General features: G+C 41.8%; 1 protein-coding gene across 2 annotated transcripts in view; it reads right to left on the minus strand.

Moving 5' to 3' along the window:
* CENPF (centromere protein F) overlaps positions 1–25,099 on the minus strand; it is an 80,790-nt gene that overhangs the window by 42,146 nt on the left and 13,545 nt on the right. For both annotated transcript variants that reach the window (XM_043511756.1, XM_038397357.2), the window contains 5 exons: positions 21,097–21,212; positions 19,805–19,896; positions 17,782–18,073; positions 15,448–15,650; positions 1,799–1,924 (listed from right to left, as the gene is read on the minus strand). In XM_043511756.1, the coding sequence (XP_043367691.1) occupies positions 1,799–1,924; positions 15,448–15,650; positions 17,782–18,073; positions 19,805–19,896; positions 21,097–21,212 (829 nt within the window). The remainder of the gene's footprint in view (positions 1–1,798; positions 1,925–15,447; positions 15,651–17,781; positions 18,074–19,804; positions 19,897–21,096; positions 21,213–25,099) is intronic.

The raw sequence follows: 25,099 nt of genomic DNA on the forward strand, positions 1-25,099 counted from the left end.
CCTAGAGGGCACAGAAATTGTTTGGTGGCAAAAGGGTGGCAGGTCCAGCCACTGTCTCATCAGGGAAGGAGGCAGCCATGGGCGTTGCAGCCAGTTCATCCTCAACCGCTAGTGCCGACTGTGCAGGGGCCGCTGGAGTCTCGGTGCCAGAGTCTGATTCCGGTGGCACTGTAGCCAAGGCCTGGCCCTCAGAAACTACCAAGTGTGCCTGGAGAAAATATGAGCACAGCATGGGAGGGAACCCCCAAAGGGTCCAATACAGCCACTGGGGTGGCCATTGGGTGGACGGCCAGGGACCTGACGGCAGGCCTGCTGTGGGCTCCAGTCCATAAGACTGGTGCTGATGATGCCTCTGGGTTGGGGAGGGCTCTCTCTCAGACCCCGAGGAAGATTCCTCCCTAGGAGACTAGGATGGAGCTGAGGTGGCCTCATGCTGGTAGCCATGGCTTGCTGGGGATCACCATTGCACCACAGAGCAGCACGAGGGGAAGGTGACCGGTGTCTCAGAGCTGGAGATGTGCTTCGCGGTACCGAGAACTAGTGCCGGGAAGGGAGAGACCAGTGAAGTGGTGAGCAATGACATAGTGATGGGGAGCGACGGGCTGGGGAGTGGTGCCACGTCGGAGGCCCAGAAGATAGCCTCATCACAGGTTTCCCTTTAGAGGGAACAGCCTTCTAGGTGTCTTCCAAAGATGGGCCTAGGTCCCAAGGCATGGGTGGCACAGGGAGAGACATCAAGTCTCTTGCTGCTTGGAATGCCTCCAACATTGAAGGTGTCATGAAATGTTGTGGGCCCCGACGGCTCCCAGGAGTAGGTGGTGGTTCCCAATTTGGCCTCAGTGCCCTACGTGGTGTGACCGCTGCCAGATGTGGCTCTGGGGAAATAGAGCAGCCCTGTGCAGGTCTCGATTTGTGTGGGGACTCCCAGGTAGCTATGAATGGTGCCAGAGAATGACCTCGTTCCAACCATGATTTCTTATGCCTCTTTTTAGGCTTGGGAGAAGGGGAGTGGCACCAGGAAGATCCCGGTGTCGGAGTGGCACTCTGCACCAACGCCAGGGTGCTTGATGCAGAGTCGGAGCGGCATGGTTCCAACGTGGAGCGCAGGGCAGCCTCCATCAACACGGCTTTTAATCGACTGTCCCTGTGTTTAAGAGTGTGAGGTCTGAAGTTTTTGCAGATCCTGCACTTCTCTTTAATATGCACCTCTCTGAGGCACTTAAGGCAGCTCTTGTGCAGGTCACTAATAGGCATAGGTTTGCTGCACCCAGCACACGACTTAAACCCCGGGGACCAGGGCATACCCTGTCCTTGGGGCTATGTCCCTAATGGGACTCCGCTCCTAAATGCTAACTACTACTAACTATAATACTACACTACAGTAACTATATAAAAGAAAAACAAAGAGTCCAAAGTTAGAGAAACCACTAACCGGTTTTGCAAAAACGAGCGTTCCAACAACCATCACTGGTGGAAAGAAGGAACAGAGGGCGTGGGGCCAGCAGGGCCCAATATATTGGCACATAAGCACAGGGCTCCAGAGGTTGCCAAAGCCAGCCCTAGGGGGTACCACTAGGGGAAAAATTTCTGACAGCATGCATAAGGGCACACACACATCAAACATGGAATCGACATGAGCAAGCACTCAAAGAAGAAGTATCCAATCTCGCATGCCTGAGGCACATATGCACCTAGAGTGGGATCTACATGGACAAATACTCAATGAGCAACTTGTTCACTCTGATAATAGCTGTCTGGAGGCAACTTTAAACTTTTGACAAAATGGGTCTCATCTTACCTTTTGGTATTCCTTTTCCTTTTCTTTTACTTTCTGTTCTAATGAGCGACGAGCACTTTCAGCATTTTGTCTTTGACAATTCAGTTCTTCCGACAATTTTTTCATCTTTTGCTCCACCATTTCATACTACAAAAAGTTTCATCATAAATTACAGCGATGCAAGGGGAATATTTATTATTTGTACTACAATAGCAATCCCACCCCCACAATCAGGATTGAAACCCCACTTTAGTAGACACCTTAAAACAACAACAACAACAACAAAAAATACATACATACGAGGAAGTCACGGTCTTTGCCACAAAACTGCTTACAGTCTTCCATGACCCAGTGGACACCCACACAGATATCCTATACCAAACTGATAACCTATTACACTTGGCTATAGTACAAGTGTGTGCTAAGTTTCAATAAGTGAACAGCAAAAAGTAAAAAAAAAAAAAAAAAACGAAATGTTTAGGCACAGGAGATAAATTCAGTGCAACTTTCAATTTACAGTGAATCAGCACATTGATTCAACAGAAAAACATTACTGAACTATTTTGAACAGCAAGAACAGAACAATTTTCATTGTTTAAAGTAGGTTAGACTGAAATTTTAAACTGAAAATCAATATGCTTATTTCCTTTTGAGAGGAAATTCTCCTATTAGAAGTGTTTTATTTTATCTGTCATTTTATTAAAATAATATATTGCTTGTAATTTTGGTGGTTTATAAAGAACCAGAGTACACTGAAACCCCATTTAATAAATTCCCAGTATAATTTTTATTGTGAAAACAATCTGCTGAAATAAGTCTGAAAGTTGCTGAAAGCACACTACTATACATTTTCTCAGAACACAATACTTCTGTTTGTAATGCTACTGCTCCTTTGCCTCCTAGTTTCATTATGTTCACAGCATGTTAGGGAGACTTGCAACCAATTTACCAGAAAGCTGTCCTAGCAGAATAACTGTTTTTCTCTCTCTCTCTGCAGAACACATTTTTATTTTCTGAAATCTTATCTTTACGGCAAGTAACTATTCTTAAAGGTAATAAAAAAGTGAACCACTGATAAGATTTAAATCTTCATGGTTGGATACTTTTAAAGCAGATGAACAATTTACGTGAATATAATTTTAAAGGGATGTGACAATGTTACTGGCATATGTGGAAATATATTTCATTTTAATTTATGCTTCACTGAAGTGAGGTCCTGCTTACACATAAATTAATTAGAATATTAATGGAATGGAATGTTGTGACAAGAGCATCTCCTGTTGCTTCAGCTTTGATGTATTTATGGAACGCAATTATGGTGAAAAGCCAATGATTTTCAAAGAAGGAGACAATGGTGCTGTTAAAATGTCTTTTTACGACACTTTCAAATGGCTTTAGTATATATAAAATGTCTGTGTTTCTTAGATGCGTGTTATAGTTATTCACTCTACCACAACAACAATACTGCATTGCTGACTGCCTCATTAGAGAGCTGGCCTACTATTTGTTCAGTCTATCAGAGCAACTTATCCATAAAGGAAAAGTTTTCAAGGTGCAGATCTTCCCCACAGCACCCTCCCACATAGCTGGGATGGGTGTTGGGAATTTCTGAAAGGGAAAAGGTAGGGAAAAAAAGGAACCAATCACTAATACCAAAAGGAATAGAGCAGAACATGATTCATAGATACTAAGGTCAGAAGGGACCATTCTGATCATCTAGTCTGACCTCCTGCACAATGCAGGCCACAGAATCTCACTCACCCACTCCTATGAAAAACCTTACCTATGTCTGAGCTATTGAAGTACTCAAATCGTGGTTTAAAGACTTCAAGGAGCAGAGAATCCTCCCTCAAGTGACCTGTGCCCCATGCTACAGAGGAAGGCGAAAAACCTCCAGCGCCTCTCCAATCTGCCCTGGAGGAAAATTCCTTCCTGACCCCAAATATGGCAATCAGCTAAACCCTGAGCATATAGGCAAGATTCACCAGCCAGATACTACAGAAAATTCTTTCCTGGGTAACTCAGATCCCACCCATCTAATATCCCATCTCAGGGGATTAGGCCTATTTACCATGAAAATTTACAGATCAATAACTTACCAAAATCCCATTATCCCAGCATACCATCTCCTCCATAAACTTATCGAGTTTAATCTTAAAGCCAGATAGATCTTTTTCCCCCACTGCTTCCCTTGGAAGGCTATTCCAAAACTTCACTCTGATAGTTAGAAACCTTCGTCTAATTTCAAGTCTAAACTTCCTGGTGGCCAGTTTATACCCATTTGTTCTTGTGTCCACATTGGTGCTGAGCTGAAATAATTCCTCTCCCTCTCCTGTATTTATCCCTCTGATATATTTATAGAGAGCAATCATATCTCCTCTCAACCTTCTTTTAGTTAGGCTAAACAAGCCAAGCTCCTTGAGTCTCCTTTCATAAGACAAGTTTTCCATTCCTCGGATCATCCTAGTAGCCCTTCTCTGTACCTGTTCCAGTTTGAATTCATCCTTTTTAAACATGGGAGACCAGAACTGCACACAGTATTCCAGGTGCATTCCAAAAACCAAAATTTTCCAAAACCGCATTAGCTTTTTTCACAGCCATATCACATTGGCAGCTCATAGTCATCCTATGATCAACCAATACTCCAAGGTCCTTCTCCTCCTCCGTTACTTCTAATTGATGCGTCCCCAGCTTATAACTAAAATTCTTGTTATTAATCCCTAAATGCATAACCTTACACTTCTCACTATTAAATTTCATCCTATTACTATTACTCCAGTTTACAAGGTCATCCAGATCCTCCTATATGATATCCTGATCCTTCTCTGAATTGGCAATACCTCCCAGCTTTCTATCATCTGCAAACTTTATTAGCACACTCCCACTTTTTGTGCCGAGGTCACTAATAAAAAGATTCAATAAGATTGGTCCCAAAACCGATCCCTGAGGAACTCCACTAGTAACCTCCCTCCAGCCTGACAGTTCACCTTTCAGTAGGACCCGTTGTAGTCTTCCCTTTAACCAATTCCTTATCCACCTTTCAATGTTCATATTTATCCCCATCTTTTCCAATTTAACTAATAATTCCCCATGTGGCACAGTATCAAACGCCTTACTGAAATCTAGGTAAATTAGATCCACTGCATTTCCTTTGTCCAAAAAAATCTGTTATTTTCTCCAAAAAGGAGATCAGGTTGATTAGGCACGATCAACCTTTTGTAAAACCATGTTGTATTTTGTCCCATTTACCATTGACTTCAATGTCCTTAACTATTTTCTCCTTCAAAATCTTGTCCAGGACCTTGCATACTACAGATGTCAAACTAACAGGCCTGTAGTTACCCGGATCACTTTTTTTTCCTCTCTTAAAAATAGGAACTATATTAGCAATTCTCCAATCATACGGTACAACTCCTGAGTTTACAGATTCATTAAAAATTCTTGCTAATGGGCTCGCAATTTCAGGTGCCAATTCCTTTAATATTCTTGGATGAAGATTATCTGCCCCCCTCTCCCCCTGATTTTGTCCCATTAAGCTGTTTGAGTTTCGCTTCTACCTCAGATATGGTAATATCTACCACCATATCCTCATTCTCATTAGTCATGCTACCATTATCCCTAAGATCCTCTTTAGCCTTATTAAAGTCTGAGGCAAAGTATTTGTCTAGATATTGGGCCATGATTTAGATTATCCTTAACCTCCACTCCATCCTCAGTGTTTAGCGGCCCCACTTCTTCCTTCTTAGTTTTCTTCTTATTTATATGGCTATAGAACCTTTAACTATTGGTTTTAATTCCCTTTGCAAGGTCCAACTCTACTTGACTTTTAGCCTGTCTCACTTTATCCCTACGTGTTCTGACCTCAATAAGGTAGCTTTCCTTGCTGATCCCTCCCATCTGCCACTCCCTGTATGCTTTCTGCTTTTTCTTAATCACCTCTCTAAGATGCTTGCTCATCCAGCTTGGTCTACAACTCCTTCCTATGAATTTTTTCCCCTTTTTTGGGATACAGGCTTCCGATAGCTTCTGCAGCTTTGATTTAAAGTAATCCCAGGCCGCCTCTACCTTTAGATCCACAAGTTCTTCAGTCCAATCCACTTCCCTAACTAATTTCCTTAATTTTTGAAAGTCAGCCCTTTTGAAATCAAAAACTCTAGTTGCAGATTTATTTTGGTTAATCGTTCCATTCAGTTTGAAATGAATTAGCTCATGATCACTTGAGCCAAGATTATCCCCTACAACCATTTCTTCTACGAGGTCCTCACTACTCACCAAAACCAAATCTAAAATGGCATCCCCTCTAGTAGGTTCAGCAACTACTTGATGAAGGAATCCATCAGCTATCGCATCTAGAAAAATCTGAGCCCTATTATTATTACTAGCACTGGTCCTCCAGTCTATATGTGGGAAGTTAAAATCTCCCATGATTATGCAGTTTCCATTAGCATTTACTTTATTAAAAACATTAAAAAGGGCTCTATCCATATCCAAATTAGATCCCGGTGGTCTATAGCACACCCTAAGCACTATCGTAGGGGAGGCTCTACTAGTTATCTTCCCCAATGTAATTTTTGCCCAGACGGACTCTGTCTTATCCATTGCATCGCTTATTTCTTTACATTCTACCTCATCATTGATATACAATGCTACTCCACCACCTTTACCTTTGTTTCTGTCTTTCCTAAACAGCACATACCCTTCAATACCCGTAGTCCAGTCATAAACTACTATTCCACCATGTTTCTGTTATCCCTATATCATCAGGTTTCACTTCCTGCACCAGTAGCTCTAGTTCCTCCATTTTGTTACCTAGGCTCCTTGCATTGGTGTAGGACTAGTTTCCATGGTTCTCCTGCTCTGTTGTCCAGTATAGCAGTGCAGTGGCTGATCCACTAAACCCAACAACCACCACATGCAGTAGCAAGGAAGCTCCTGCAAAGAAAGGAAGTGTTGTGCAGGCTGCTGAAATCTTGCCCACCCTCTCCCATATAGCAAAGTGTAGGTCCCTTCATGGGTATGGGAAGACAGGGCCAAAAGGGATTTGCCTCTTAATGAAAGGCTGGGTTTGACTGGCTTAATTTCTTTACTCTTATCAGCATACAGCTGTCTGGCATTTGTTTTAGCTAGCAAAAAAAAAAAAATCCATTTTATATGAATAATGCACATTTGCTCCACTAATGCAAATTTCAACATTTCAATTATATCAGTATTATAGCCACCGAAATTTTTTGGCTTCCTTGCAGTGAATACAAGAGGCCCTTTTCCCCCTCAATTCTTCTCGAACAAAACGTAGAGGTCTTGGAAGGACCCAAGATCTTGCATTCTGAGCACTTTAAAACTCTTCAGTATGGTGTGTAAATTCCTTCCTGTCATGGAAGGGATCCAGAAGTACCACTAGTATTTAGAGGGTCCAAAGGATATAGAAAAATTCTGTCCTGGATCATACAGGTCTGTGACTCTAAGTGGATAGCACTATTCTGTTTCCTTGTTTATGTATCAGCTTTACAGACTGCATTACAGTTCTACGAATAGGGTTTATTAACTTCTGCCTGTGCTGGTTCTGCATAAAACAAAAGTACAAGATGTTTTAGTTCATGTAAAGATATTTATTTTAAATTTTTTTTAAGGACAGAAGGAAATGGAGGAAAATGGTGGACTTAAATGTACAGTAGAACCTCAGAGGTACGAACAACTCGGGAATGGACCTTGTTTGTAACTCTGAACAAAATGTTATGGTTCTTTCAAAAGTTTACAACTGAACATTGATTTAATACAGCTTTGAAACTTAACTATGCAGAAGAAAAAATGCTGCTTTCCCTTTATTTTTTAGTAGTTTAACACAGTACTGTACTATATTTGCCTTTTGGGGGGGGGTGTCTCTGCTGCTGCCTAATTTTTGTACTTCTTGTTCCAAATGAGCTTTGTGGGGTTGACTGATCAGTTCATAACTCTGGTGTTCGTAACTCTGAAGTTCTACTGTAAATTATGGCGCCACCATTAGCAAGCACATACATAGTTAAGCTTTGTTGGAGAACTGTGTAATGAATTGTGTTAGTCAAATATGTACTAAGTAATGTTAAAGAAATTAATATTATATATAATCCTATAAGAAAATTATGAAGGAATTTTTCTTTTTGTATGTATTTCTGATGCTTTAAATAGTCAGATTTTGCTGAAACAGTTTGTAAATCAGAAAACTGGGTTGTGTGTCTCGTATATAAAATTCTTGGCCAAGCGGATAGCAGGCTTGAGAAGAGAGCTGTTAGCTTTCAGTAAGTCAGGTACAATCCCTCACCCTCCACCTGTCCATTTAACCAGCTAACAAGTAAAAACTCAAGGCCACAAAAACAGATGAGTAAGAATAAAAATTGCTGTGAAGTACGTACAACTGGATGGAGCCAGTGGGCGTGACAGCAAGGAATAGATGTGTTGGGAACTACACAGATAAGTAAGTTTTAGCAAGATAAGCAAAAAAGTATTAAATTGGGTTAGTTATTCTGATTCATGCAGGAGAATCTTTTAATTAGGGGGTTAGAATGGAATGTATATGGTGTGACAGGGTCAGGTCAGATGGCTACAGGAGAGTGACAGAAGGCAGATATATTAGCCGCAGGTTAAGTAGGTCCCTTTTCCCTGGGTAAGGTAACAGGGAAGGTTTCAGAACAATCAGGAACTTTCTGGAAACAATTAAGGCAGACAGGCTGATTAGAACACCTGCAGCCAACCAAGAAGCTGCTAGAATCAATTAAGACAGGCAGGCTAATCAGGGCACCTGGGTTTAAAAAAGGAGCTCACTTCAGTTTGTGGTGTGTGTGTGAGGAGCTGGGAGCAAGAGGCGCAAGAAGTTGAGAGTGAGATGGCAAACTACTGGAAGACTGAGAAGTACAAGCATTATCAGACATCAGGAGGAAGGTCCTGTGGTGAGAATAAAGAAGATGTTGGGAGGAGGCCATGGGGAAGTAGCCCAGGGAGTTGTAGCTGTCATGCAGCTGTTACAGGAGCCACTGTAGACAGCTGCAATCCATAGGGCCCTGGGCTGGAACCCAGAGTAGAGGGCGGGCCCGGGTTCCCTCCAACTCCCTACTTGATACCAGAGGAGTTGACCTGGACTGTGGGTTCCACCAGAGGGGGAGGTCTCTGGCCTGTTCCCCGATCCACTAGGTGGATCAGCAGAGACTGCGGAGATTGTTGTTCTTCCTTTTCCCCATGCTGGCCATTGATGAGGCTAACTGAGTGAATGGCAGATTTGAGCCACGAAAGTGGCCAAACTGAGGGCTGCTGTGAATCTCTGAGACGAGCAAATCCGCCAATAAGCGCAGGACCCACCAAGGTGGAGGAGGAACTTTGTCACGATGGATAAAGACATAGATGAGGTAGGTTCCTATACTGAGTCTGCGCAAAGTTACAGAACAGGGGATTAAAAAAAAAAATAGATAATTGACATAATAGTGGAGAAGATACAGGGGAAAAATAGCCAAGCATAGCAGAGATTTGAAAAGTCACCCTGTCCCCAAGAAAGAGAACCTGAACATTTCCTTTTTTTGCATGTTTATGTAATTTGTAAGTGATAGTAGCATTGGTTTAAAACATATATAATAAAGGCTAAAATAAATTGTTTAATCCTAAATTGAAGTGGATCTGATTCTCACCCAACAGGCTGACATTGGCATTTAAAGCGGAAATAAAAATCCCTGTTTCACATTATAATAAATTAATCTATTTTCCAAGTTTAGCAGAGTTACACTTTAGATATATTAATTTTCTACATAAGAGTTTTATTTTGCCAGAGAAAACTAGTTTTTTTTTTTAAGATCACAATATTAATAAAATTCACCACTTGTTCTCTCACCTTATTCTTGGCTTTGATGATCTCAATGATAGACCACCACAGGCTCTTCATATGTTCCATATTTAATACTATAATTTGTAATTAAATCAGATTTAAAACTCATTTAAAGAAGCCAGATTGAAGTAAGAAAAGCTCTTAACAGTCACATCCAGAGGTTATGGTGACAGTTGGAACTATGCCAGTAACTCAGGTGATTCATAAGTAGCATTATTGTGACATCAGAATCAGCAACCAATCAACCTTTCCTCTCCAATTTGCTGTCAGTGAAGTGGAGAGGGCCTAGTCACAGGTCTCATTGTTAAATTACTTGAACATCTGTATACAAACATGGTAATAACACTGGATTGGCTCAATGTCTCAGGCCTCAACCTACTCCCAGCCAAGACCATCTCTCAATGGGGTCCTCACAGAGGTAGCAAACAACCACCATTGCTGTATCTCTCCAGAGGCAAATTCTTAACCCCTATTCATGTGACAGTATAATCTTCAGCATCCTGTATGTGGGAAATAGGAAGCAGCAGAATTTTCTAACGTTCTTAGGTAGGCAGCAGAATCTGCATGCATACATAAACCCTGACAGGAAAGGGTAGGTGACAACCATCACACCTACAGAAGACACACGTGGTGGCGAGGCAACATAACTTCTTTAATCTAAGGGTATGTCTACACTACGAAATTAGGTTGAATTTATAGAAGTTGATATTTAGGAAGCAATTTTATTGTGCGTGTCCCCACTAAGCGCATGAAGTTGGCGGAGTGTGTCCACAGTACCGAGGCTAGTGTTGACTTTCAGAGCATTGCACTGTGGGTAGCTATCCCACAGTTCCTGCAGTCTCCAGCACCCAATGGAATTCTGGGTTAAGCTCCCAATGCCTGATGGGGCAAAAACATTGTCGCGGGTGGTTTTGGGTACATGTCAGTCGCCCCTCCCTCCGTGAAAGCAACGGCAGACAATCATTTTGTGCCTTTTTTCTGTGTGGGCGCCATACTGCTTTCAGCAGATGGTGCAATAGGTCTGCAAACCATCATCATGGCATGACTGCTTCCACTGCCACTCTACTCTCCTGGTGGCCTCGCAGGGCCGCTTCCACTGCAACTCTACTCGGCTGCTCTGTCCCGGCAGCCGACGGTGCACTAGGTCTGGAAACCATAGTCATCGAACGACAGCTTCCACTGCCACTCTGCTCTCCTGGTGGTCTCGCAGGTCCTCTATATGACCGTTGTCATCCGCCACTTCTGCTGCAAGTCTGCTCGGCTGCTCTTGTCTCGCCATACCACGGCAAGCATGCAGCCCACTCAGCTGTTGTCCTGGCAGCAGACGGTGCAGTAGGTCTGCAAAACTGTCATCCAACCACTGCTTCCCGTGCAACTCTGCTCTCCTGCTCACGCCATACCACAATAAGCATGGAGCCTGCTCAGAGCACTGCGGCAGTTATGAGCATTGTAAACACCTCGTGCATTATCATGCAGTATATGCAGAACCAGAACCTGCAAAAGCAGGTGAGGAGGCAATGGCAGCGCAGTGACGAGAGTTGTGAGCACATGGACACAGACTTCTCTTAAAGTACGGGCCCCGGCAATTTGGCCATCCTGGTGGCAATGGGGCAGGCTCATGCTGTGGAACGCCGATTCTGGGCCTGGGAAACAAGCACAGACTGGTGGGACCGCATAATGTTGCAGGTCTGGGATGATTTCCAGGGGCTGCGCAACTTTTGCATGCGTAAGGGCACTTTCATGAAACTTTAACTTGCTTTCCCCTGCCCTGAAGCACAAGAATACCAAGATGAGAGCAGCCCTCAGAGTTGAGAAGCGAGTGGCAATAGCCCTCTGGAAGCTTGCAATGCCAGACAGCTACCGGTCAGTCTGGAATCAAATTGGAGTGGGCAAATCTACTGTGGGGGCTGCTGTGATCCAAGTAGCCAACGCAGTCACTGAGCTGCTTCTATCAAGGGTAGTGATTCTAGGAAATGTGCAGGTCATAGTGGATGGCTTTGCTGCAATGGGATTCCCTAACTGTGGTGCGGCGATAGACGGAACACATATCCCTATCTTGGGACCGGACCACCAAGGCAGCCACTACATAAACTGAAAGGGGTACTTCTCAATGGTGCTGCAAGCACTGGTGGATCACAAGGGACGTTTCACCAACATCTAAGTGGGATGGCCGGGAAATGGCTCGCATCTTCAGGAACTCTGGTCTGTATGAACAGCTGCAGCAAGGGACTCAGACCAGAAAGTAACCATTGGGGATGTTGAAATGCCTATAGTTATCCTTGGGGACCCAGCTTACCCCTTAATGCCATGGCTCAGGAAGCCATACACAGGCACCCTGGACAGTAGTCAGGAGCTGTTCAAATGTAGGCTGAGCAAGTGCAGAATGGTGGTAGAATGTGCATTTGGACGTTTAAAAGCATGCTGGCGCAGTTTACCGACTGTTAGACCTCAGCGAAACCAATATTCCCATTGTTATTCTTGCTGAGTGCTCCACAATATCTGTGAGAGTAAGGGGGAGATGTTTATGGTGGGGTGGGAAATTGAGGCAAATTGCCAGGCCAAGACCAGGGAGATTAGAAGAGCACAGCAGGATGCGCTGCACATCAGAGAAGTTTTGAAAACCAGTTTGTTTCTCCTTGATGAAAACCCGCCCCCTTGGTTCACTCTACTTCCCTGTAAGCCAACTGCCCTCCCCTCCCCGCTTCGATCACCACTTGTAAAGGCAATAAAGTAGTCATTGATTCAAATTAATGCATTCTTTATTAATTCGTCACACAAATAGGGGGATAACTGCGCCAAGGTAGCCCGGGAGGGGTTGGGGGAGCAGGGAAGCACTGGGTGGAGTGGGGGAGGAGGGAAGGACAAGGCCACACTGCACTTCAAAACTTATTAAATGCCAGCCTTCTGTTGCTTGGGCAGTCCTCTGGGATGGAGTGGTTGGGTGCTCGAAGGACCCCGCCCTGTGCGTTCTTGGACATCTGGGTGAGGAGGTTATGGAACCTGGGGAGGAGGGCAGTTCTTTACACAGGGGCTGCAGTGGTGGTCTGTGCCTTTCCTGCACTTCAACCATATGCCGGAGCATACCAGTTTAATCCTCCAGTAGCCTTAGTATTGTATCCTGCATCCTCTCATCATGCTGCTACCACCTTTCCTCTTGATCCTGCCACCTCTCCTGTTGCTCCCGCCACCTGTCCTTGCATTCATTTTGTGCTTTCCTGGACTCTGCCATTGTCTGCCTCTACGCATTCTGCTGGGCTCTTTCTAGTTTGGGTGGACTGCACGAGCTCAGAAAACATTTCATCGCTAGTGCATTTTTTTCGCCTTCTTATCTGTGCTAGCTTCTGGGACAGAGATGCTAGTGGCAGTATTGAAACATTTGCAGCTACAGGAGGAAAAAAAAGGGAGAGTAAAACTGAAAAAGACACATTGGCCATTTAAAAGGAGGAGCTGATGTTTTCAGGTTAATGTGCAGCACAAACCCAACTAACACCCTGCCACACACACCCAATTCTCTGAGATGATCACTTCACCCCTCCGCACCGTGTGGCTAACAGCAGGGATGATTTCTTTTCAGCCACAGGCAAACAGCCCAGCAGGAATGGCCACCTCTGAATGTCCCCTTAATAAAATTCCCCTATTTCAACCAGATGACCATAAATGAGTTCACTCTCCTGAGGATAACAGAGAGAGACAAAGAATGGATGTTGCCTGAATGCCAGCCAACCCACGCTGCCATGCTTTCTTATGCCGTGATTCCAGACTGTGCTACTGGCCTGCCATGGTAAAGCGTCCTACCATGGAGGACTCAAAAAGGCTGCCCTCCCCAGAAACCTTTTGCAAAGGCTTTGGGAGTACCTCCAGGAGAGCTTCATTGAGATGTCCCTGGAGGATTTCCGCTCCACCCCCAGACATGTTAACTTTTTCCAGGGGCTATACTGGCCTCGAATGCATACCAAGTCTTCAGGGCAAATTAATCATTAAACATGCTTGCTTTTAAACAGTGTATTATATTTACAAAGGTACACTCCAGAGGTGCTTTCTCTGCCTTCAATGTCCGGGAGCCCGGGTTGGGAGGGTACTGTCTCCAGGGTGATAAACAGTTCCTGGCTGTCGGGGAGAACGGTTTCTCCACTTGCCTGGTGTGCGCTATCATCTTCCTCGTCCCCAAAATCCTCATCCCTGTTGTGTGAGACTTCCTTGCTGGAGTCCATATACAGGTGTGGGGTAGTTGTAGGAGCACCCCGTAGAATTGCATGCAGCTCATCATACAAGTGACATGTCTGGGGCACTAACCCTGAGCGGGCATTTGCCTTGTTTTTTTTGGTAGGTTTGCCTGAGCTCCTTACGTTTCACACGGCACTGCTGCGGGTCCTCTGTCCTTCATGCCCTTTTTTAAAATATTTTGACATTTCATCTTTTTGATCATGAATCCATGCTGTCAGAACTATTTCCCTATACAGCGATCAGATCCACTACCTCCTGTTGGGTCCATGCTGGAGCTCTTTTGCGTTTCTGGGACTCCATGGTCACCTCTGCTGATGAGATCTGCAGAGTCACCTGTGCTGATCAGCTTGCCACGCTGGCCAAATAGGAAATTAAATTCAAAAGTTCGCGGGGCTTTTTCTGTCTACATAGCCAATGCATCTGAGTTGAGAGTACTGTCTAGAGCGGTCACAATGAAGCACTCTGGGATAGCTCCCAGAGGCCAATACCATCAAATTGGGTCCACACTAACCAAAATTTGACCCGGTGACGTCTATTTCAGCGCTAATCCCCTCGTCGGGGAGGAGTACAGAAATTGATTTTAAGAGCCCATTAAGTTGACAAAAATGGCTTTGTTGTGTGGACGGGTGCAGGGTTAAATCAATCTAACAGCTAAATTTGACCTAAGCTCGTAGTGTAGACCAGGGCTAAGTGTGTATGGAGGGGCAGAAACATGCAAATAACATGCCAAAGCACGTCTGACATTCAACATATGGAGCATAGCATCAGCCTTAGAAGCAGGTGGTTCAAAGAAAAATATAGGCAGATGAATCTGCTAGTTCAGATGCAAGCCTGTGACAACTGTCAGTAGGAACACAGGATGTGTCCTAAACACGCTTTGTCTGGACATAAGATAGCATAAGTTGGGTCTGCATAAAAGCTTGGATTTCTCCACCCTTCCCTTTGAGGAGATCTTAGTCTGGGATCATCTCTGGACTCTTCCATCTCTGTACCTTTTTCACAGAAAGCTTCTTGTCCAACGTGCCAGATTTTGAAACAGGATGTTGCTGATGAGGCGCAGGAAGTTAAGGACCCAGTACTAGCACTCTAAGGAGCCTAGAAGGCATTTACAGGATGGTTATATGACCCAGGGCCTGAAGCTAGTCTCATTGATTTACACATTAAGTAAATCTGGAGCAGGATTTTCTTACTTCTCTAGATTTGCAGAAATGCTGGTTTCCCCAGTGAAATCTTGTGTACTTTTACCCTGTTCTAAACAGACCAGATTTCACGGTCTGTGATGTGTTTTTCATGGCCGTGAATTTGGTAGGGCCCTACTTACCAGAGAAGATGTTCCAGATTTCTAGTTAATCATGCCCAAAGGCATGAGGCTGCAAGATGCTAAGTACCTGCTAAGAAGTGCTTGGAACCTTGCAGAAAATGGCAAGCTAATTAAGAACTTTAGGTTGTCCAACATAATACATACTTTCAATTCATTATCCTCAGGATGTTCTAAGAAACATTATTCAATATCTTGAATCTTGTAAATGACTGAATGTTTGCACACACTACTGCTAAGAATAATTATAAAAGCAGCCAGAAGAGGCCTGGTGCAACATGGTACCTGGGCAGTAACTTGATCACGTTGTGCTGTCATTCTATTCAATTCGTCTCTAATTTTGTGCAAAATAGAATCTTTGTCCGTGAATTCCAGTTTTGTTTTCTCCAGCTGGAGCTGAGTTTCTTGAAGTTTGTTCATATGGAATTTCTTTTCTTTTTCTTGATCATGTAGCTGATGCTCTAGTTCTTGAACTCTGGAGCTTAATTCTTAATTTAAAAGAAAAAGGATTAATATGATGCCTTCTACTTAAAGGTATTTACTGTATTAGTACTTTAAAAGCAGCCTACGCATTCTAATTAGACATATTCTATGCACTTGATAAGACCTCACGCATCTATCAAATGCAAATAAAAAATAAAAACTATTTAAAAACTGCTTATCAGATTAAATATGTAGCAATATAAAAATTTTAAAAATCTATCAAATTAGGAAAATTGAAAGGCCTTTAAAAGTCTAGTTGGCACAATTTGTTTATTTTTTGAGCTTGGATAGTGACTATAGATCAGTTTCACTTTGTTTTTTACTAGCTTCATTTTCCAATTTTTATTCATTGGCACAACATTGCAGTGTTTAGGCCACCAATTTTGCAGAGGCTTTGTTTTTAAGAACTACCTCCACTGGAATTTTCTAAAAAGTTACTGAAACATTTCTGCTTTGTCTTAAGTTTTGAAAAAGCTGCTTTTTAAGAAAAGCTATTATAAACCTATGTTTTGGGCCAAATTTAACCAAATAGTGTTCATTTAGCTTATTCAATGCATGTCTCTTTTTGGAAGGGGCCCTTAGTAAAGACAATCTATGGGCTCTTAGTAAATACAATCTATGGGTTTTTTTCCCCACATCACTAAAATATCGCGCATCTACAAATCAAAACTGCTTTTGTCATGATACACGTGTGTGTGTTTAGGGAGGCTCAGAATCTATACAGGTTCTTTTCCACACACTTCAATGGAATTTTGTACATGAAGAACAGTAGTCAGCAATTACAGATTATTAGCATCTGAAATAAATTATCTGATCATTTTTTCATGAGGACCTATTCCACTGGTAATCTAGCTGCACATAAACATATGGCAGCCAATAGCAGTTGAGAATTTTCCTTTTTTCAGTCTGACCCTTCTCCCTGCCCAGTCCCCCCATCCCCCAAAAAACCTTCAGTCTTCCAAAGCTTGAAACTTCAGTTTAGGTTTGCAATGAACTTTACGATGTGACCATGCATACAAGCTAAACATTGAATGAAAACTCTACCCAATTGAACTAACAGTAAGCAAAGGGTGAGTGTTTGAATTGATACAACTACCCTGCAGAACAGCATTACCATTTAAAAAATTATCTTTTCTGAAGACCACTTGCCAACAATTTTGGCTTAATTGGATTAAAGTAGAAATCTAAGAAAGGAGGCCCATCCATTCACTGAAAAAAAATGGACGATCCAGACTGTCCCAAACACTTCCAACAATGTAACAAAATTAACTGACAGGAAATCTGAAGACCAAAGACAGAATGACAGAGCACAAGTTATGGAATGGCCCTAAGTCACCTGTGACCTTATCCGCTGAAGATAAGATTCATCCTATAGTGTTTATTAAAATGTCTACAAAGACTTCTGAGTAGATAGCCTGCACAGCTGAACTGAGGTTATGGCTACACTACAGCTTAAGTCGACCTAAGGTATGTTGTTCAGCCGTGTGAATTACCTACCCACCAGAGCGACATAACTTACACAGACTTAAGCGTCAGCGTGGACAGCACTATGCTGGCGGGAGCGCGTCTCCTGCCGACATAGCTACCGTTGCTTGCGGGGCCTGGAGTAATTAAGCTGACGGGAGACCTCTATCCGATCGGCTTAGAATGGCTACACTAGAAGCTTAAAGCAGAACAGCTGCACCAATGCAGCTCTAAATTCTCTAGTGTAGCCATAGTCGGAGAGGGGGGGAAGGGGAAAGACTTCTCAGTTGAAGAAGCTCCAAATGCTCATTCTACTATGGTTTTAGTTTAACCAGGCAAGGTTCTCCGTGAAAAATGACTTCTTGATAGAGCTGATTACTCTACAAAAATCTTCCAAAGAATTAAATTCAAAACACAACAAAACAAGTCAGTTTATTACCTCAGTTAATTTTTTCATACTGGAAAAACTTTATAAATCAATAAAATTATTAATAAAACAGTGTTTTTTACCTAGAGATCTCAAAAAGTCTTACAAGTTGAGTAGGTATTTTACCCACATTTTATATATAAAACAGTCTTCAATGAAGTCCTTAAACACAGAGGGTTTTAATTATCTTTAAAAAAAGATATTTATAAAATAGATTTCAAGTCATAACTATACTTGCAAGATACCTTGGTTCTGTGTTTTTAACTGCTCGATGACAGAAGAATTATCACAATTATCAGAGAAACTGTTGTTGAAATCTGTCTTCTTTGATCTTAAGCCACAGTGGCTAGGAGTTGCCCCTTGTTCCCATGGAAAATGGGATGAAGTAAAACCTCTCTTTAAAGGGGTTTCTTGACTGCTGGATGAAGGACAGCTTGGTGTCTTCTCTTGTTGCCATGAGAACACTGATGAAGAAGCCTGATGCCGAGCAATCTCTCTGTGACTCTTACTACTTTGAGGATGAGAATAATTTATTTTCTGTTTAAAAAAAGAGGGGGGGAAAGCATATCTACCTTTACACAGCTGACAATTTATAAGAGAATTCATTCACTACTGTATGGTGGATATAAGATAGGGCAATAGGTCAAGCTGTCAGTTACAATTTTTGAGAACAGAGTCAGCAACACAGATCGTCCATCTGCACAAAGTACTATACGAATTGCACCAGTCTGCTTTTATACCCCCAACAGTCAACTGACTGGAATACGTTGCCGATTAACATCACAGGCAGCTGAACAGGGTTGGGATAGTACTATCTGCAGTTCAAATACATCTAAGCTGGCCAGCACCTCAATGACAAGACGTTTGACTTGTGGTTCCTTATATTAAGCATATCAGGTTTTTTGTTTTGTTTTTTTGAGAGGCATCCTATCAATTAACACTGAGGTACTTCCCTCCACATTCCTCACAATCTGATCAGTTTTGTAAAGCTAGCTGTTGACATGCATAACATCCATTTATGTACTTTGTTCTAGACTTACTGTAAATTAGATCAGATACTCATTTGTGTTCTGTGGAAAAATATTGATACAATTTTAGACTATGGGCTCTATTCATCTCCAAATGTGTGGTGATCCCATTAGCAAGAATTCTACATGTAAATCATTCCACATACAAGAGAGATTATTTGCACTTACTTTTACAAAATACCTAGACTCAAAAAACATGCTTAGGCTCTAATATCAGATATTTTTCTTTCACTAGACAATCTCCGTGTCCCTAAACCTCTGACAGCCAGAAGCTGGGACTGGATGACAGGGGATGGATCACTCAGTAAATTGCCCTGTTCTGTTCATTCCCTCTGAACCATCTGGCATCATCCAGAAGCCAGGATAATAGGCTAGATGGACCATTGGTCTGATCCATTAGGGCCATTCTTACGTTCTAAAAATACAAGAAAGCTGCTATTGGTACTTACTGAACTTGGTTTTTCAATATGTCTAACATTTGAATGGAGTTTGTGACTAAAGCACTAGGGGCCCCAATACTGGTCCCCCAAAATTAACAAGAATGTAATCCCTGACTTCAGTGGCAACACTATCAGTCTTTAAAACTTCATCAAAGGAACCAACAACTGAAAAACTTTAATGGGAATACTCCTGGATATTTACACTGAGTTTATTGTATAAATAAACTTTTAAATTTACTAGAAAGTGATTGTACATGCATTGTATTAAATTTTGTTTATAGGTGTTCAGTACACATTTCCTAAAAAAGGATTTAAGCATGTTGAAGTAATATAAATATTCTTAAGGTGGTAAAACAACTGTGCCCAACTTGAGTAGGTTAGGTTTTTTTGTTTGTTCTGTTTTTAAAACAGAAAACAGAAGAGGTCATTTTCAGATTTTGAACGCAAAAACATATACATTCCTCATAAATTCTATCCCTCTTTATAACTGGGTAATGAGAAATTCTCAGTCATGTGTGATTATTTAGAGGAAAACAAGACGTTTAAAAAAAATCCTTTGTGTATTCTGATTCGTACTAACTTTTTGAAAATGCTGTCAGGAAGTTAACCATACCCACTGCTTCTCTTCTTAAATCTACACTTTAAATTTGCTCACTGTTCATGCCACTGAGATTAATTTTACCAGTTTCCCTGAAAAAATCATATGGCTAATTTTGAAGAACTGCACCTTTCTCCATTTCACACATTAAATGAGATTATAATTCTGAGATACTCTATACCCCATTTCAAATTATACTTACTTTAATCTGGATATTTCTCAGTTCTGCCTCCAGCCTTTTTCTTTCTTCAACTTCTTTATTGTATTTTTCTTGGAGTTCTTCAAACTTGGAATCTACAAATTGACAATGAATATTTGTTAATAATCTGGCTCATTTCATACATAATATCTTTCCTATATTATTTCTTATGCCTAATATTAGACAAGGGTAATAAAAGCAACAGCCCTTATTAATCTCTAGTGATATAAAAAAGACAAAAACTCAAGGGGAGTTCTTCTAAAACCAATAAAACTGAGTATTTCAGGAACTGAAAACTGAGATCTGGAACTCAGTGCCACAATGAAAATGCAACCACTAGACTGAGGGACCTAGACTGAGGGACCAGAGCTATAAATGTATATTGTAATATCACCTGAATGAAGAATTTTACCCATCGCTCCCCTGGCATTAACATTCATTTGTAGCATGACTGAAATATCAGGCGTTGAAATTCAGATATTCAAAGGAGCTTAAAAAGAAAAACCAGTGGGACTTGGACACCTAATTTCTCGCTAATGGGAATCACCACATATTTGAAAATCTCAGCCTAAAGTCACATCACTCAGATTCCTATCTTGCTTCTTTCCACTTTAATTCCTACATAAGTGTAGCAGCCACTTTCTCAAGCAACACCATAGCCAGAATGCTTTGCATCTTCTGAAAGCATCTGAAATCTCAGCTTCCAAATAAGAACAAGGACTGATCTCCAACTCTAGTTACTCAGGTAGCCAAATGCAAGTTTTTATGTCCATGAAACGTGTTTGTTTTGTATTGTATATTCTGAATTTCACAACCCTAAACACAAACAAATTGTGTGATGTACATTGTCACTGGCAAACATTTTGAAATCTGAGCACTTACTAATAAATCCCTCAAGACCCCGATTCACCAGCCAGCGAAACAGAATTTCAATTATTTTTAATGAATCTTCACCTGAATATTTTGTATAGAACATAATTAGTTAGGAGGTACATATGTTATGTCCATATTAGATCTGGATTTGTACCCTCCCCTGAATCAAGACAGAGCATATTCTTGGACTCTCAAAGCATGCTCACTTAAATTCTTAAATATTCACTCATGAGAATTAATTTTCAAATACTGGAAATTTATAGACATGAACAGATTAACATTAACAGCCAAATACATGGTCAGCTGTTTTCTTCATTCACCTTCTATTTTCTTTTATGCTTCTGGAGTGACATGTATTTTCAAAGGAATTTACATTTTATTCAATTGCCTATTAGACACGGGGGGGGGGGGGGGAGAATTACCATTGTGATTTTGATTTGGTGTTAAAGGAGCAGCAAAATTCTTCTGTGGTGTACTACTGAATGATAAGTCTCCTGTAATCAATGTTTGCTGACTTCTCTCAAGTTCAGATTTGTACCTGTTAAAAGAGAATTAGAAGTGCAAAGAATTACTTACAGAAACAAATAGGGCCCAATCATACATTTTTAAGAGCCCAAAATGCACACTGAATGGCAATTTTGGTTACTCAAGGAATATGAAATTGGGCACAATAAAGATATCACTAAAAATATGATTTATATATCAATTCTAGATTACAGTACAACACTTTCAAATAAATATTGGAATAGGTACTTTCACTTTTAGTGATATTTGGTTGTTATTTAAATTTGTTCTTGTATGAAAGAGACAATGTTTATATTTTATATATACACTCAAGATTTAAGATTTCAGAAGACTCAAATTGAAAAGAATTATACACAAAAAGGACACACGGATGACAAGGAATTACAATGATTACACAAAAAGAAAAGCAGTACTTGTGGCACCTTAGAGACTAACAAATTTATTAGAGCATAAGTTTTCGTGAGCTACAGCTCACTTCATTGGATGCATTTGGTGGAAAAAAAACAGAGGAGAGATTTATATATACACACACAGAGAACATGAAACAATGGGTTTATCATACACACGAAAGCTTATGCTCTAATAAATTTGTTAGTCTCTAAAGTGCCACAAGTACTCCTTTTCTTTTTGCGAATACAGACTAACAGGGCTGCTACTCTGAAAACTGTAAGGAGAGTGATCACTTAAGATAAGCCATCACCAGCAGCGGGGGGGGGGGTGGGGGGGGGGGGAGGAAAACCTTTCATGGTGACAAGCAAGGTAGGCGAATTCCAGCAGTTAACAAGAATATCACAGGAACAGTGGGGGGGGGGGGGGGGGGAGAAATACCATGGGGAAATAGTTTTACTTTGTGTAATGATTCATCCATTCCCAGTCTCTATTCAAGCCTAAGTTAATTGTATCCAGTTTGCAAATTAATTCCAATTCCGCAGTCTCTCGTTGGAGTCTGTTTTTGAAGCTTTTTTGTTGAAGCTTTTTTTTTTTTTGTGGAACCATGATTTCAACAATTTCCATCCTATCATCAACCTCAGCCTGGACCAGTCCACACAAGAGATCCACTTCCTGGACACTACGGTGCTAATAAGCGATGGTCACAAACACCACCCTATATCGGAAACCTACTGACTGCTATTCCTACCTACCTGCCTCTAGCTTTCATCCAGATCATACCACTCGATCCATTGTCTACAGCCAAGCGCTACGATATAACCGCATTTGCTCCAACCCCTCAGACAGAGACAAACACCTACAAGATCTCTATCATGCATTCCTACAACTACAATACCCACCTGCTGAAGTGAAGAAACAGATTGACAGAGCCAGAAGAGTACCCAGAAGTCACCTACTACAGGACAGGCCCAACAAAGAAAACAACAGAACGCCACTAGCCATCACCTTCAGCCCCCAACTAAAACCTCTCCAACGCATCATCAAGGATCTACAACCTATCCTGAAGGACGACCCATCACTCTCACAGATCTTGGGAGACAGGCCAGTCCTTGCTTACAGACAGCCCCCCAATCTGAAGCAAATACTCACCAGCAACCACACACCACACAACAGAACCACTAACCCAGGAACCTATCCTTGCAACAAAGCCCGTTGCCAACTCTGTCCACATATCTATTCAGGGGACACCATCATAGGGCCTAATCACATCAGCCACACTATCAGAGGCTTGTTCACCTGCGCATCTACCAATGTGATATATGCCATCATGTGCCAGCAATGCCCCTCTGCCATGTACATTGGCCAAACTGGACAGTCTCTACGTAAAAGAATGAATGGACACAAATCAGACGTCAAGAATTATAACATTCAAAAACCAGTTGGAGAACACTTCAATCTCTCTGGTCACTCGATTACAGACCTAAGAGTGGCTATCCTTCAACAAAAAAGCTTCAAAAACAGACTCCAACGAGAGACTGCTGAATTGGAATTAATTTGCAAACTGGATACAATTAACTTAGGCTTGAATAGAGACTGGGAATGGATGAGTCATTACACAAAGTAAAACTATTTCCCCATGGTATTTCTCCCCCCCACCCCACCCCCCACTGTTCCTGATATTCTTGTTAACTGCTGGAATTAGCCTACCTTGCTTGTCACCATGAAAGGTTTTCCTCCTTTCCCCCCCCCCTGCTGCTGGTGATGGCTTATCTTAAGTGATCACTCTCCTTACAGTGTGTATGATAAACCCATTGTTTCATGTTCTCTGTGTGTGTGTATATATAAATCTCTCCTCTGTTTTTTTCCCACCAAATGCATCCGATGAAGTGAGCTGTTGCTCACGAAAGCTTATGCTCTAATAAAATTTGTTAGTCTCTAAGGTGCCACAAGTACTGCTTTTCTTTTTGCGAATACAGACTAACACGGCTGCTACTCTGAAACCAATGATTATACAGTATTAGGATCAGTCACAGTTCTGATAAAGCTCCCTCTGCTGGACATTCAGAAGACTGCTGTGCTTGGGTCCCAATATGCTAGATTTGTGCCCTTAAGCTTCCCTTGGCCTGAATAGGCTGCAAGCACTGCCTTTTCCTTTGGCTTCTCTGGTACACTTCCAGGGCACAGGCTCTTAGTTCCACTTCACAGAAATGGGACCACACAACCTAGCTGTCTTAGGCATCCAGGCCAGCACTGACCCTGCCGACAAACACACCGGTTTCCCCAGAGCTCCAACATTGTGAGCACTCTGGGTACACAGTTCACCTTTTCAATGACATATGGTAGTTGAACACAGACTTAACAGTGGTTTTTGGGAACCCTTGTAAGCAAGCACAATAAGTATTCAGATCTGGCCAAAGTAAATAAATAAATAAATAAATAAATAAATAAATAAAACCTTATACACAATTCCCTGCCTCAATTTCCTCACCACTCTTACAGTATTCTTGGACTTAGCTCAGTCCTCTAGTTCAGGATTCTTCCTCTCTGCCCTCCTGCACATGGTTTCTCCTCTGAATCATGGAGTATCTGTAGTCTTTTCTCTCCTTGCCCCCTCCCCAGGGTTAGTTAGAGACCCTCTTATTACCTCCCCCCACTTTCTGAGGTGACTCCCAATCAGCCTCATCAGCTAATTAAAGTACCTTACCACAGATTCTGTTGCTTAGTTACCATCACGCCTAGAATTCAGATTTTGAAAAACTAGTTTGGCCTGGATGGTAGTCCTTGCTTTGTCCCAGGGTGCTCCATTTAAATGATCAGAGTTTAACAAACAGTCTGTCAGTGTTTGCTTTGTGCCCCCACCACTTGGAATTTTAATCCAAGATGGAGGTAAAAAAGACAGAGGCTAAAAGACCCACATTCAAAATGGAGTTTGTAGTCTGACACAGGGTCCCCAATACCAAACAATTCATAAACTGTTCATAGGCAGATTCCCCAAATGTTCATAATTAAATTGTTTCATTAAGATTCCATTTTATGAAGCTATTGCTATATGTACAACAATCCCCATATGTGTCATATAACCTCCAAACTCTTTGTATTATATTAATGAGAATGATAAAGTTAGAGCATTAGGTCAACATTTTTGAGCCTGTCTCTCTAAAAAGAAAAGGAGTACTTGTGGCACCTTAGAGACTAACAAATTTATTAGAGCATAAGCTTTCGTGAGCTACAGCTCACTTCATCGAAAGCGTATGCTCTAATAAATTTGTTAGTCTCTAAGGTGCCACAAGTACTCCTTTTCTTTTTGCGAATACAGACTAACACGGCTGCTACTCTGAAATCTCTCTAAAAAGTTGCACTAGAAAGCTGCAGTGGTAAGAATTCTGTTGTCATAGTGACACTGCCAAAACTATTTTGGCAAAGTGCATTTTACACTCTGCCATTTCTGCTGGCATGATATGTCTAAAGAGAATTGAATTATATTGGCAAAAACACATTGCACTCTAGATA

Source organism: Dermochelys coriacea, chromosome 3 (genome assembly GCF_009764565.3).
Source record: "Dermochelys coriacea isolate rDerCor1 chromosome 3, rDerCor1.pri.v4, whole genome shotgun sequence".
NCBI classification, from domain to species: Eukaryota; Metazoa; Chordata; order Testudines; family Dermochelyidae; genus Dermochelys; species Dermochelys coriacea.